This window comes from Poecilia reticulata, linkage group LG23, assembly GCF_000633615.1.
Source record: "Poecilia reticulata strain Guanapo linkage group LG23, Guppy_female_1.0+MT, whole genome shotgun sequence".
Taxonomy (NCBI): Eukaryota; Metazoa; Chordata; class Actinopteri; order Cyprinodontiformes; family Poeciliidae; genus Poecilia; species Poecilia reticulata.
In genome coordinates this window covers 15,940,847-15,955,971 of record NC_024353.1, presented here as the reverse complement: position 1 = coordinate 15,955,971, position 15,125 = coordinate 15,940,847, and the positions used below count along the sequence as shown (strand labels likewise).

The 15,125-nt window shown below is 37.7% G+C and overlaps 1 protein-coding gene across 2 annotated transcripts in view; it reads right to left on the bottom strand.

Annotated features, from left to right (window-relative positions):
- Positions 1 to 15,125, bottom strand: part of camk1da (calcium/calmodulin-dependent protein kinase 1Da) — a 60,240-nt gene that overhangs the window by 9,219 nt on the left and 35,896 nt on the right. For both annotated transcript variants that reach the window (XM_008401451.2, XM_008401450.2), the window contains 2 exons: positions 12,846 to 12,920; positions 1,477 to 1,615 (listed from right to left, as the gene is read on the bottom strand). In XM_008401451.2, coding sequence (XP_008399673.1) covers positions 1,477 to 1,615; positions 12,846 to 12,920 — 214 coding nt within the window. The remainder of the gene's footprint in view (positions 1 to 1,476; positions 1,616 to 12,845; positions 12,921 to 15,125) is intronic.

Here is a 15,125-nt window from a genome sequence, read left to right as displayed (position 1 = left end):
TTATGACTGTAAAAGAACAGATGGTTGTGCCTGTTCTACTATATTTTAGTAGAAATGATGACTTCCTGTTGGGCGTTTATTTTTTCCTTTCATGTCAGACGTGGGCTTCCATATAAACCTCATCATATTTTGTAGGGTTTTTCCAATAAAAACCCTACAACATTTTTATTGGAAAAACTTTGTTGTGTTTTTTCTGGTATGTTAAAGCAAACATGCGTTTCAAAAATATTTACAAATGAAAATCTAAAATTTGTGCTACGCCTAAATAAAATTCAATACAAGCATCAAACCTTAGAAGACACCTATTCAGCAAACACAGTGTGTCATTTCATCTAACACAGCTGTTCTGTGAAGGTTTGATATTTTTGTACTTTGTACAAGTGAAAGGACAAGAAATATTTTATTGCAAGCACAAATCTGAAGTTTGTTGTGTATTTTGTCTGAAGTTCCCTTTAATATGCTAAACTCTTGGCATAAAGACTTGACCAGCTTTGTTCATTTTTTATCTTATCTGTCCAGAGCAACATTTGCTGTCACATTTTACTTTATTATTTATTGTTTTCCCATATTCTGTATTTATTTAGTGCTTTTTTATTTACAGTCACTTTTCTTTATCATACATTGATTCTATTTTCTCCTGGAATATTTCCGCTTTGCATTGTCTGAGAAAATAAATCAAAGTATAATTTAAAAAGTCAGTAATTAAAAAAAATGTCAATACAGAATATGAAAAAGTGAGAAAATAAATATAAACATAAAATTAAAAAAATAAACCAATAAAAACAATTAGACACCAATTGCACTTTATAATCAAATAAGTAGTGAAAGTTTCATTTTTTCTTTTTAATACAATATTTATCACAATTACTTTATTATGACATTTCTTCAATTGCCAATTTTGGTGGCATCTGTCCTCCATAGAAGCAAACATCAAACATAACTTCTTACGGCTTTCTTGCCACACTTCCATAAAGGCCAGATTTATTGCTATTATGGGACAGAGTAAGGTCGATTATTAGAAAAGACACTCCACACTTCTCAGATTCCTGCTTGCAAAACACTTAGAACACCTTCATAATTTTCCTACTTTCCGTTGCATAAAATTCCAATGTAATACACTGAAGTTTGTAGTGTGAAAAAGGTGAAGGTATTTGAATAGCTTTGAAGAGAACGGTAGTTTACTGCTGATTTGACATATTTTTTATCAAAATTGGCAAGCTTCAACTTTAGAACTTTAAAAAAAATAGCTTTTTCTTCAAACTAAAGAGCTTTATTTTGCACTTTTCTGTTTCCAACAGCTGGCAGGTGACATGTTGACCCCTAATTGTAATGTCAAGTGAGAACAGATTACTCCAATGAATTTTAAATGGAATAGGTGAATGCACATAAGCGTGTGTGTGTGTGTGTGTGTGTGTGTGTGTGTGTGTGTGTGTGTGTGTGTGTGTGCGTGTGCATGCGTGTGTATGCCAGTCTAACCTTCAGGTCCCGGTGCACGATCCCCATCTTGTGCAGGTAGTTCACAGCATCCAGAACTTGTCGGATCAGCGTGCTCGCATCCTTCTCTGTGTAAAATCCTTTTTCCACGATTCGGTCAAACAGCTCTCCCCCCGACACCCTGAGGCCAGAGAGATAATGTGTGTGTGTGTGTAAACAACTGGAAAAAGACCCACCAACAAAAATATGCCTGCATGGCTGTCCTTTTCATCGAAATATACGGCAAGACGCTGGGGGGTTTATGGGTCAGCACTTCAGGTTATTTATGAGGTAGAGAGGTTTCCAGTCATAGCCTGTGAGGCATGTGCAACACACACACACGCACGTGCGCGCGCATGCGTTCCAACAGAGCTAAAGCATGCATCATGTTTTCAAACATTCAATACTTTTCTTAAAAAAAACTTAGTAAGAAGCTGGGAAGCCCACTCCATGGTGCAGAGGAGTGAGAATGTCTAATCCTGGTTTCATTTGCTGTTTTAGCCCAAGCATCAATAAACCAAATGCTCTTAGTGTTTGCAGATGGAAATCATCTGGGAAAATCTCCCATCTGATCCAAGAAAAACTCAAGTTCATATAAAACTTCTCCCCTCTGGGAGATTCTTGCAATAACTGCTTTTATGTTTTATGACTCTTTGCCACATGAAATAACTTGTTCAGGTATAAATGATGCACAGTTTATCCAGGTGAGCTGTGTTTTATCTGCTATTAGGCAAACTCATGGCTCCCCCTGGTGGAGGACATTTTCTACGTCAGCCTGTGTATTCTGTTGAAGTGGTCTTGATCAAAAAGGTCTGAAGGGATTTTAGTGTTCCTCTTTGATTTACGCTTTACGCTTGATATTTAAAAAAAGAAAAAAGAATGCTTCAATGTTTACAAAATCATTATTTAGCAAAGATGCCATTATCTTGAGAAAGTATTTGAAAATGGTTCTGGAAATACATGTCTGAAAAGTGTGGCGTGCATTTAAGTTCAGGGACCCCCTACTCAAATCAACTTTGACCACATTTCCAGCTGCAGCAAAAGAAAATGATCCCCACAGCATTAAGCTGTCGCCACCATGTTTTACCTTGGAGACAGTGTGTTTCAGGTGAGAGTAAGCAACCAGGAATTAAAGGTTACTCTGGAGGAGCTGCAGAACCACAACTCAAGTAGACAAAAAAAAAGTCTGAGGTTGCCTTCTCGCAGCATGCAAATGTGGCCTAAATCCAATTTTATTTTTTTTCCCCCAAGTGGAATGTAAATTGAATTTAATTTTTTCCTAAATTTGACCTAAATCTGATTTTTTTATCTGACTTTTTCACTGCAGCATGAACGAACTAATTACGATCTTATCTGAATTAGTTCGTTCAAGAACTAATTCAGACAAGAATTAGTTATTCTTGTTAGTTACTTGAACCATAAACCAAACCATTAGGTTTTGGTTTACCATAAAGCAAAAAACTTAATTTACACCAGACCTCTTAACTTAACCAGCTGAGCGCATTCCAACTGAAAAAAAGTGAGGCCAAGGAAAATGTCCTCACTTCCCACAATTATGAACTTATGAAAGAAGTCTGTATTAGTGAAGTGCATCACATCACAATCCCACCACTCTTAACTCTGACTCTACTTCCAAACAAACTGTTTTATAGATCTTTCAGTCGATGCCCCACTAAAGGCCATCGCTAATAATTGTGCTTTTTTTTTTTCATTAGCTTCCTTCATCTTATCATCTTGTGACAATACTGTTGACCCCTATTGCTGAATAACTTTAATATCAATCCGTAAATGGCAGCATCCTATGCTGCTCTGTAACATCTATATTCTTCTTGTTGAGTCATTTTGCAAAGACATATTCAAATCTAAAAGAACTTGTAAACTACAGTACAAATGTATTTCTATAAAGTATAGACTCAAGACGGGTTACATCTTCAAATTTATGTGTAAAAATAACCTGTTGTTTTACTTCCTATTTATAATTTTGTACAGCTTTGTCCCCGTATGTCACAAAAAAATCTCAATAAAACGTGGAAAAGTTTATAGGGTCATACTTTTTCAAGGTACGGCACTTTGACATAAAAATACAAAGATAATTTAAAAACAGTTTCATTGCATCAGGTTACTTTTTCAAGAATTGCCTCTATCCAGCATGTTTTAAAACTAAGCCTCTGACAACAACACAGACATAAAAAATAGTGCATTGAACACAGACAAAAACATCAGCAAGGGCAAACCCTGCCGCCTTTAGCATCTGTTAGGCGTCGTCATGGCGACAGATCAGATTAGAGCTTATTGAAGTCAAACTAATGAAGTTTCTGGAAAAGAGGGGGATCAGAATTAACTGCTAATCCTCTCTGTTGCTCTTCAAAGAGGACAGTCGGTTTTCACGAGAAGCTTGTCTGGGAATGACAGGAAAGGGATAAAGCACACACACGCACGCACACACCCACACACGCATTCTTGTACTTGTATCCAAATCAGAACTTTGAGTAGTAACTGCATTTATGTCTAACCCAGACACTTTCCTTAACCCTATCATTAATGTGTGTGTGGATGAATGTGTGTGTGAATGGGTGAATGATTTAATGCAGTGTGAAGCGCTATGATGTCCTCTAGACTTGATAAAGTGCAACAAGTGCTGATCATTTTTTACCATAAACCAAAACCTAATTTACACCAGACCTCTTAACTTAACCAGCTGAGCACATTCCAAAGTGAGGCCAAGGAAAATGTCCTCACTTCCCACATATAACCTCTTTTTGTTGGTGAAATTAGTTGTAAATGCCCTCTACATGTACCATAAACAAGAACATACACACACACGCACGCACACACACACACACTTATGCGCAGACTGCAAAAGGGAGATCAGTCACCAGGTTGCATGGTTGCATAAGCGTTTGTGTAAGGAGAGCATGGCAATAAGACAGGAACTCCCACACAAACCTACAGACACACCGAAGCAAGGACGAAATGACACACAGACGGTCTACACACTTCAATAAACAAAGTGACAAGTCATGGATAAGGGATTGACACTTTAATTAGGATGAAACTGAATTAAAAAAATATTGATATTTATTTTAATTGTATTTTTTTATATTTGCCTTTTTTAAGACTATAGCTGGTGTTTAAGTATTGTTAAAAATGTCTTCCAATAACACGTAATTACCTAATGATATTTTAAAAATTTCTGTCAACTTTAACTGTTTTTTTTTTTTTTTACCTCAGAAACATGGTAGGTGGCTACATCTGTTTCTAACCCTAACACTAGAAAACGTCCTAGGGAAGCCTTGTCCTGTATAATAATACATAAACTTACAAATTTTCATTCATTGTCTTTTTTTTTGTCAACCTTTTTTCTTAGTTGTGGTGATTAACGCTTGTCATCTCACCATCACAGTTGGGCTCAGACATATTATTAGGTATTTTTTCAACTGCAACAAAACAGTGACAAAAACCCGAGTCCTTCTTCTTAGATTAAACGCTGGAACTATCCATCTTCCTTCCTTTTCATTGACTCTCCATTTCCCCTCTTCTAGCTGATCTGGTAACAGGCACGCAGTCTAAAAGCTCTCAGGAGAAGATGGTTGTGCATCATGGCTGACAGCGAGCCTTTATTTGTGTGTCCATGCATGTGTGTGTAAGGGGGAGAGAGGGTTTCCTCATGGCAGAGATGAAGGACTATAATCACACCAACAGATCCAGGTCTCTGACCGGAGCTGCTGCAGTCATTAGCTGCCTTCAGAGGGAGAAATAAGCCACTACTGCACTCAACACCGTCCACCTTGGCTTTCCTTGATCAAGGTTGTGTTTATTCACACACAGTAATTATTTCATCAGCATAACATTCATAATCTGTGCAAACATAACCTAATAAAGCAGCCAGAGGGATATTAGGCAGAGGTTTTAATAACTTGGCCTGATTTAAGCTTTCACTGCTAGGAGTTTGTGTATAAGCTAACAGAAGGTAATGAAATCGCTTTTGAAAATCTGGATTTAACTTTAGGTCAGCAAATGGTTGTTATACTGACCACAACCCACCTTTAAAACAGGCATTTTGTGTGTACGTGTGTACATACACACATACAAACATGTCTTTCTTTATTTTTTGTATTATTTTTCCCCTCCAACAGAAATCCAAGGTTAAATTTCTTGTTTTCCTGGCCAAATAAAGCCATTCTTATTCTGACACAAAATATTCATCTTAATACAGTATTTTTTGATTTGTCACAGAATATGTACATTTAGTTCTAATCACTGGAGAAGTATTATAAAATTATAAAATTATAATTTTAAAATATTATATATTATATATATTATATATTTTGTAAAAAAAAAACAACAATAATAAAATAAAGATGTTTTGTTCAGTTTACTCGCAATACATTTAATAAAGAAAATGGGAGATCTATCGGAGTTGTAGCTCCCCTTGTGGTGTTAGGAATGTATTGCAGCCTAATGAAATTACAAAACAAAAATGCCTGCGAGCTGTAGTGTTATTTTTGAGAGAAAGAAAAAAAATCTCAGCTGAAACAGAATGTTTAGGGATCCACAGAAAATTTGGGCCAATATAGTAAATTAATACAGTTATTATGGTCAGTGACTAATATTGCATTACACTGCAAGGAATGTCTGCTTTCAGTTTATGTTCCAGCTATCATGAGCACTGTAGGAAAACTTATTATCTCATATTTGAGACCCATATATCACCACGTCCTCCCTGTCCTACCCTTATTTCCTGCCCTTGTACTTTTAATCATCTTGTATCAACTCAGTTGATAATGTATGGTATTGATTATTAGAAGTTAATAAATTATATTTATTAACTTTTTCAAATAAATGTATTAACATTTTTTCAAATGACATGAAAAAATGAAATTTTTTCATGTCATTTGTTGTTGATGTATGCAGCATCTCTTGTAAATGAGACAATGAATCTCAAGATATTTTCCTATATAAATAAGGGATTATTAAACAGATGTCAAAGAAAACCATTTCTTTGAAATCAATTATTTTTATGCATTATGAAGATGAACAGGCATCATTTTTTATAATGGTATTTAATTGTTTCTTTAATTTATTTTACTTTTGATCCTAAGTGTGCTGTTTTGCATAATGAGAAATAAGGCATATTGATGGTCTTAGTTCTTTTACTCTGCTCACCACTTCCAGTTGCTCTTTGAGATTTTTTCTAGCTCTAAATGAAACGTCTCCGTCTCTGAAGTTATGACTTTAATAACACAAACAACGGATTTCAGCTAAAGCGTGTGAAGTAACTTCGCGATATTAAAAGCTGAAACAAAAGCAGCCAACTCGGAACTGTTTCGCAGCTTCTATGCGAGTTTAGCACCAGGAACTGGAACCCAGGCAGAACGCAGTAAGCATACTAACGACCGCATCGACAGAGGTAGCTGTCTAACTTGAAATACTTTCATCTGGATTTTATTTTTTTCTTGAAAGCCAGACTCCCTCCTTCCTTTTGCTGAATGGATCTCATCTTTAACATTTAATTCACAACAAACAGCATTCATTTAGAGTTGCAGTGGGTTGGCATTGATTTCCATCGGATCGCGGACTGATTGGCTCCCTGGGCTCGGGGTTACGTAAGACAGGCCGCGTTGAAGGGCAGCGGAGGGAAGAGAGCATTGATCCGCCAAGCTGCAATTACACCAAACCCACTCGGCGACCCTTGCTCCCTAAATGAGATTTCTGGAAGTTGGGGAAAGAGAAAAAAAGAAAGGAAGACTGACATTTCTGTAAATGCGCATAATTATAACAAACGAGGCTACTTATTACTTAGAGATCAGAACCAGCGTGGCAATTACAGAAGCTCGAGGACACGGTTTGGCTGTCATCTTTTATTAGAGAGGATAGACAATGCCTCACGATTAAACTGCTGCACATACTACAATACATTTCGGTGATGAAGGTGAGAGCAGACTGCAGCACTGACACTGCTGCTTCCCTCCAATTCTCTCACTGTGTCTTCTATATTTCAACATCAGGAGGGCGCTTGAACATTACTGGAGGAAGAAGGGGGAAAAAAGGATATGTAATGGAATAAAATAAGCTGCACAACTACAAGAATCAATCAACAAGTCAAGACACTCAAAGAGTCTCTCAGATTATGCATAAGCCCGTCTGAGCAATGATTTATGTTCAGATTTAAGCTGCACTCATGTACTTCATGTCAGTACAGTAAGCTAAAATACGTCAAAGAGTTATTTCAAACCTTCCACTATTATTACTACAATAAAGAAAATACTGTTTTATACATAAGTATGTTTGTTCCTAGCCTGGTTATCGCCTTCCTATGCAATTGTGCTCATTTCTCATCTCCCTTGAGTTCTCTCTCTGGGATTTCTCTCATTGAGTTTGACTTCTCTGATTGAATTTCAACTTGGCCAATCAGCAAACAGAAGAAGAAGAAAATGTTGTGAACGATGATGTTGATATTCTGAGCTGTTTTAGGATTTTTGTCGCGTTGGCAATCGCAACAGAAGAAGTGAAGCCATTCTGTCCATATTGGTTGCGCTTCAATATATTGAGCACTTAAACTTGGAGCAAGAAGAATGTTTAATATATTTTCTTGCTCCTAAAGATGTTCCTGCCCTATTCCCCACATGGTTGTTTATAGCATACCCAATTTCCGGTATAAACTTCATTGAGCTGGCACATTACTTAGGACATGGCTAAACGTTAGCGGCAGAGTGTAATAAGATCCAGTCGTTTAAAACTTCAACAGAGCCACACCTCCAGCAAGACTCAGCTGGCATGTACACATGGAAACGTATCCACTCCGAGACCCAATTTCAAAAATGCTAATTTCTGGTGTCTCACACCCCAGATCTGTGTGGACGCACAGTCTAAAATACAAAACAAACTTCAGATATGCCTAAAAGCGTCCCTGTATGAACAGGGTCTTAGTCATTCCTTTTGCCTTTTCAACCAGTGCTCAATTGCAATATAGTAGGGAAAAAAATATCATCACTAAATTGTTCCTGCATCAATAGACAAAGTTGCTCTTGGGAGATATTTTGATGCTATTCTCTACTCATGGCAGAGTTTTAGGGTGCTTTCACCCCTGACAGTCCGGTTGACTCTGTTTGATTGGGGTAAAAATTACAACATTTGTTCCACTTCCAGATAGTGTGGTTCTTTCACACTGCACTGTGTAAAAATAAACCAAATCCTTTGAAAGACCTGTTCACCTCCTCGCCTGTAGTGGCGCTGCACCAAGAGCCACTGAAGAAAACAACATGAAAACGTTTGAAGAAGAAATTGAGTGCAACATCCTTCTTCATGAAATAGAAAAATAGCGTAGAGTCAGATTTTAGTGGCTGTAGGATTTCAATTTCGTCTTTGGCAAAAGACAAGCCATTTCTCCGGCTAGTGCTAGATGTTAGCATTTGTTTTGGTTGTATTTACCCAGAATGCCCTGTGTTATAGTCTGCTTCCTATAATTGGAGCGGCCTCCGTTCCGCTTGGCGTACACATATGCATTCAAACTGCACCAGAGTTCACTTTTTTGGTCACCACTTCCCCGAGTTAAATCTCCCTTAGAACAATTTCCTGGCATCTTCTTGGGTTTCTTAAAGCTGTTTTTGCAGCAGCTAAACGTCTCTCCTGGAACAAAGCTTTTGGTGCAGTCTTGAGAGTTGAAGCAAAGACGTAAAAACAGCATGTGTTTGCTTGGAGGTAGCCATGGTTTGCAAAGGAAGAATGATTTCAAGCAGCAACTCCTTTAAAGCAGCCATTCTGTCCATCTGATTTAATCAGAATGACAGAGTGATACCAGCTGCCTGGTCTTCATTAACAGTTTCCCCTTAGCTTATTGTCAATTAGTGGCAGGGTTTAAGCACAGTTCCTAAGAGGTTTTCATGATTGAAGTATTTTTCATTAACTTTTATTACCTTTGCGGCTAACTGCATTTCATTTGATGACTTCTCACAGCAATTTGTACTAGATACAAACTGCCCCCATAAAAACTGAAGCAACAAATGAGCGAAAAAGCAACATTCTCAGTCTCAAACCTTTTGATTACAACAGGAGAAATAAAGAATGATGATGCATGTTTGTAATACTATCAGTGCTTATTGGTGAATTGCTAATACAACATGCTTGAGAAAGTTTTGAAAATAAATCATTTTTGTCTCTGCTTACATAATAAAGGAAAATTCAGCGAATTTTGTCACAGCAACTACTCTGTTACACAGCAGTGTAACGTTGACTTTGTTTGTGGTATATATAATTAATGACTGATTATAGCAGGAGGGTTCCTTAAATTACACAACAGTAAGAGTCTAACACAACAGTACATTTAAAGCTATTTGACCACAAATATTGAATTAAAGCACTGTTTCTTGTTCTTCCCAGTATGTTGACTATCTTAAATTGTGTTTTTTCTTAATATTAACAATCTAAGCCAATTTTGTGAAGCATCAAGTGCTCTATTGTCTATGAAGTATATAGTATTCATCATGTTATATGATGTTTGGATAGGGATGAAGTGGGTAAAACTGTGCTCCTTCATCAGGACATTGTACGTTTTGCTGTGACATCATGGTGTTTTTATTTTTGTTCCATATTTAACGGTCGTCTACCCTCAATAAGTCAAATAATTCTTCGCTGAATTATTTAAAAAAATAGGCTGGTCATCCCTGCTGTTGGAGTCACTTCAAGCATTTGGTATGTGGAGGTGCTGAATCTTCATTAATGCAGATAGTGAGTAGTGCATCATGAGATTAACCAACAGTATCACTGGGCCATTGCTGTGACATTTCAGTAGCACTTCCATCAAAATCCATCCAGTAGCATCTCTGTGTGTATGTGCGGGGTCTAGGAGTAGCAAGCAACATCCATTCCATGAAACTTTTTACCTGAACAATTCAAGATAGCCAAGTTTCACAACATGTTGCCTTGGATGTCATCTTATCTTTAATAAACATTTAATTATGAACAGATTTTAACTTTCAGTCACAAAAAAAAGAGACATGCTTTTCTTGCTGCTAGCTTAACATCAGATTTGGTAGTGTCAGCTCAAGGTGTAACAAAAATAATCAAAATTAGCTTCAAAAACTGTGATGGGCGCATCTCAATTTGCATATTGACAGAAACTTAATATATCAATTTAATTGTCTGGCAGTAGCACCAATTTACACAGAGTGTTTTAACAAGGCAACATGAGAATTCATTTAGAGGGAGCGAATTATCCCCTTAACATTTCTGCCAAAACCTCTGTGAGGAAAATATGGCTTCATTTGTTGCTTACCTATCACTATCAATTTATCACTTTTTTGGAGTCTTGCACCAAAATGTTGCTTAATATGTACATTTGAATTGTGCAGTGAAATGACAGTATAGTCTGTCTATGTCTATGTTGTAGTAGATGGGTGTGGATTGAAATAAAAAAATTATTTAATTTGATACACGTAATCAAATTAAGTTTATCCAAGTAAATATATTAAGTTTATTAAATTGTCATGTTAAACAAAAATTAATAAATTAAGTTTGACCAACTTAATTTGATTACATGTAACAAATTACCTCAGTTTTTTTATACGTTGGAGCTCTATTTTCTTTTTTTCAGTATGTATTTCAGGTATTCTGAAATACACTTATTGTAAGTATTCTGTTGGAGCTGGAAAAAATACTCTGGAGTTGCACAAATGACCAGTGGCTGGCTGAAAAACCATAACAAAAGAGGGAAAGGCACTGTAAGTATCACATCTTTGAATTTGCACATATTGTTATCTTTAATTTCATCCGATTACTGCATGTTCAGTTTCATTCATTCATATCTGGAGAGTACAAAACGTCCTTGCAGCATTCATCCGCTTCCCCCCTTATGAGCTGAAATGGCGCCAGTTCCCGTCTTGAGCAAAAAGAAAATTCCAACAGCCTCATTTTTTGATGTTATTCTGCAGCGTCAATACCCACTGCTCACCTTTGACCCTGTAACTATGGAAACTAACCCATGTTCCATTAACAGATGGCGACTGGGGACAAAAATGAACATGGCAAGTAATAAAGAAATGCAAGTAAGCCAGAGGGAAAGCATGAGGTGATAGAGATGGAAATAAGGTGTGAGGGAAAAAAAAGGAAAGAGAAAAGCAATGAAGTGAAAGAAGGGACAGATGGTGGGACAGAGGAAAGAAGATGTAGAGATGGAAGACAAGAAGAGATGCTCTCTGTCTCCAACTGTCTAACTACAGAACTTTAGAGCTTTTCATTGGAAACATCCGGACAACAGAACATGTGCAACGCTGATTATCTCTCTGATAGTGGAAAACCTGATGAGAAAACAACAGCAGCCTCAGCTATAAAAACAAAGGAGAGCACACATGGACCCAAGTGAAAGACTCATTCATTAACAGATGACAGAGACACAATGATGGACAACAAAACATTCTACGGCGTTCTAACGCAAGCCGAGACGTTCTGGAAACAACAGGTGGGAGTATCCGCATTAGAAACGGAAGTACTCAGTTAACTGGGTTTAACATTGAAGCTTATCAGCTTAGCTAAAGCCACAACCTTTGGAGGATCGTCAAGAGAAGGACTTCAGGTGATGTAATAGTTGGCTGAAGGAGCGATATAAAAAAGCTTGATTTGTACTGTAAGGACTGTCCGAGTCACAGAAAACGCAAAAGGGACTCAAGCAAAAATATCCCATGTAATGGTCAGTGAAAGAACCCGTCACTCTCAACAGTCAGAAAAGACATAAAAAAGAAAATTTCCTTCCATCTAATCAATACGATTGCAAAAAGATCACAAATTGTCAAATACTATAGGGAATGATCAATGTGAAAAGATGGATCTGATGAGGACACAGCTTTTGTTTTTGAACAAAAAAAATTTTGTACAGTATTTAAGTGCAATACAGCATTTATTTACCCTTTATTGTGAGGGTGGACTTCTCAATTTTATAAAAGGTGGGGTTGGAACCCAGACATGTTGTGACTGTACTGATAATCCGCTGACAATGACTTGGAAACAGCTACGCTTACATAATCCTCAGAAGGGACTTCCACCTGAACTTGATAGGACCGTTTCCAGCTTCAGTGCCAAAACTCCAAATCAACTTCTCCTCCTACGTAAGCAGCTCTAACCTTCCACCGAAGGGCGGAAGGCTTCCATTTGTTAACCAGACGCAATTTTACTTTAATTTTCAACAAATCCCTAAATATCTAAATGGGACATGCTTGCAATGTTCCTCAACATGAACGCAAAGGAGGACAAAAGCATGGGTGCAAGGAAGCTTCAGTCAAGACTAAAACAGATGGAAGACCCCTTTATTAGAGCTCCACCAACTGATTGCACCACCTCTGAGAAAACACACAGAAAAATGAGCATGAAGTTTAACTCACAGCTGCATGATTAGGTAGAGGTGGTCCGGACTCTCATAGATGTCCTCCAGAGCAACGATATTTTCATGCTTGATCCTGCAAAGCAAACACAAACCGATAGTAAAGCTCTTTATTTCATATAATATCTGTTGAATTGTCCTCCTTACACTTGTAGAAGCTGCTAAAGACTTCAGAGGTTCACCTAGAACTACAATGTTACAGCTTAGATCAAACCTTGCATTTGTTAGAAAGGCCCAAAGACCAAACCAATTTAGACATTGTTCCATAGCTTGTAAATTGCTATTTAAAGAAGCTCCCCATCCAAACTGACGGAGCTCAAACTTTTATACAAAGAAAAAGCTACAATTTCTAGATGTGCCTATTTGATAGAGAAGCACCACAAAACAGCTGTAGTTGGAAATAGAGCAAAAGGTGGTTTCACAAAGTAGAACGTACAAAAAACGAAAATGCAGTTGTTCATTATGGTACAATGTGTGCTAGATGGCCAGTTAAAAAGCATGACTACATGGAAAACAGACTTAATTCTTGTTAAAATGTCATATGTATGTTAAGAGTTACATACATATTAAAGTTATGTAAGTAACTTTCATAAAAATATTTTTCTACACATTTGTTGAAACACAGCTTGTTGTGAACGCATGCCCATAGACGATAACAGTAAGTTGCTTCTCCACCGTTAGCTCATCGAGCAGCGAGTACAGGATGTTGATTGACAGCACTAAGACTTTCCTCCTGGCTCTGGTTAGTTGAAGAAATGCTCTGCTCCCAAGAAAAAACAGACGGCAACAGTAACTCAGAGAGGAGGTGGAGGAGATTGATCCTTTCACAGATGATCTCTCATACTGTAATGGCATGGTGACAGTATAAACAACATGTAAAACTTTTTTTTTTAATAATACATACTGCATACTGCAGCTTTAAATGTAGATTGTGATTTTGTTTAAAGTTGAAATCTTTCTGCACTTTCATTCTTTTGACTTACCCGGCTAGCAAACACTTTGAAATCGGAATGAAAAATCTTTTCATCCTGGATTAATTTCCTCAAACTTCCCTCCCTCAAACTCTCCATGGTTACAGCAGCATGATGAGGGTTTTTCAAATAGTTCTGTGTGTATCTCTCTCTGTGTGTGTGTGTGTGTGCGTGCATGTGTGTGTGTGGTGCACATTCATTACCCTAATAGCTTAATGCTGGTAAAATCACGACTGAATTTATGTGGGCGCATGGTTTGATCATCTTCTGCATAGTAAATAGAGGTAATTCCCCCAGGTATGACATGTTAACACAAACATTCACAACAGGTGCGCAGGTGAGGCATCTACCACCTATTAGAGTGTATGATCTCTGTGACAGCAGGCAAGCGATGAGCCACGAAGCTAAGACACGACTCACAGACACACACACACACACACACGCACACACATACAAACACACAGATGAGTGCAGGTTGAATGGGAATAATGCGTGGATATAAGCCCTGCCCGGGATAATGAAGAGCTACAGACAAAAGTCTGGGTGTAACGGCAGACCAGAGTCAGTGTCCATTCACAAAAAGCCTCTTGTACATTTCAGGCTCCGTGCTGCTAAGAGCTGCTCTTATTCATGGATTCCTGTAACAGCTGTTGTGGCGGAGCTTTATAGTCTGTTTCTATCTCGAGAAACTGGCATGGTAGCCTAACCGTTTGTTCCAATAGGGAAGATACAGCCTTGTCATGTTTTTCACCTGTTTTCTTCGTGGGACGTCTTGGATAAGTATGGAAATCAAACATGTCCTGATTGTAGAGTGGACAGAAACAACCCAACAGTTGGGTCAGAGCAACTCAAGACCAATAAATCTCCTTGGAAATCTCTTAAACCCCACATCTAAACCATTTGTTTGACTTCAATAATTCGCCTCTCTTTCCCTCGGCAGAATGGATAATTTTAGCTATTCTGAGATCTTTTAATCTCAGTAGAAATGATTCTAGTGCGTCATGACTTCTGGATGGTTACCGACTGAATTACTAACTGATCCCCAAGTGCTTGGCCAACGAAGGACTCATTAGTTGGACGTTCAATCCCCTGGAAACAATTCCAAATATTTTTGTGAAATTTCTCTCCAGGAATTAGATATCATAATGTCTCTGTTTTTGGTTCATTGTCCTCCACTTATCTACAATCATGTGCCTGAGGTAACAAGTCCAGGATGGAAATGTAAAGACCCCTCCACTTAGTGACTCTCCACCTCATTCTGTGGGACCCCAAGTTGGTACCTGGCCAGAGTAGCACTCATTCTACAGCAC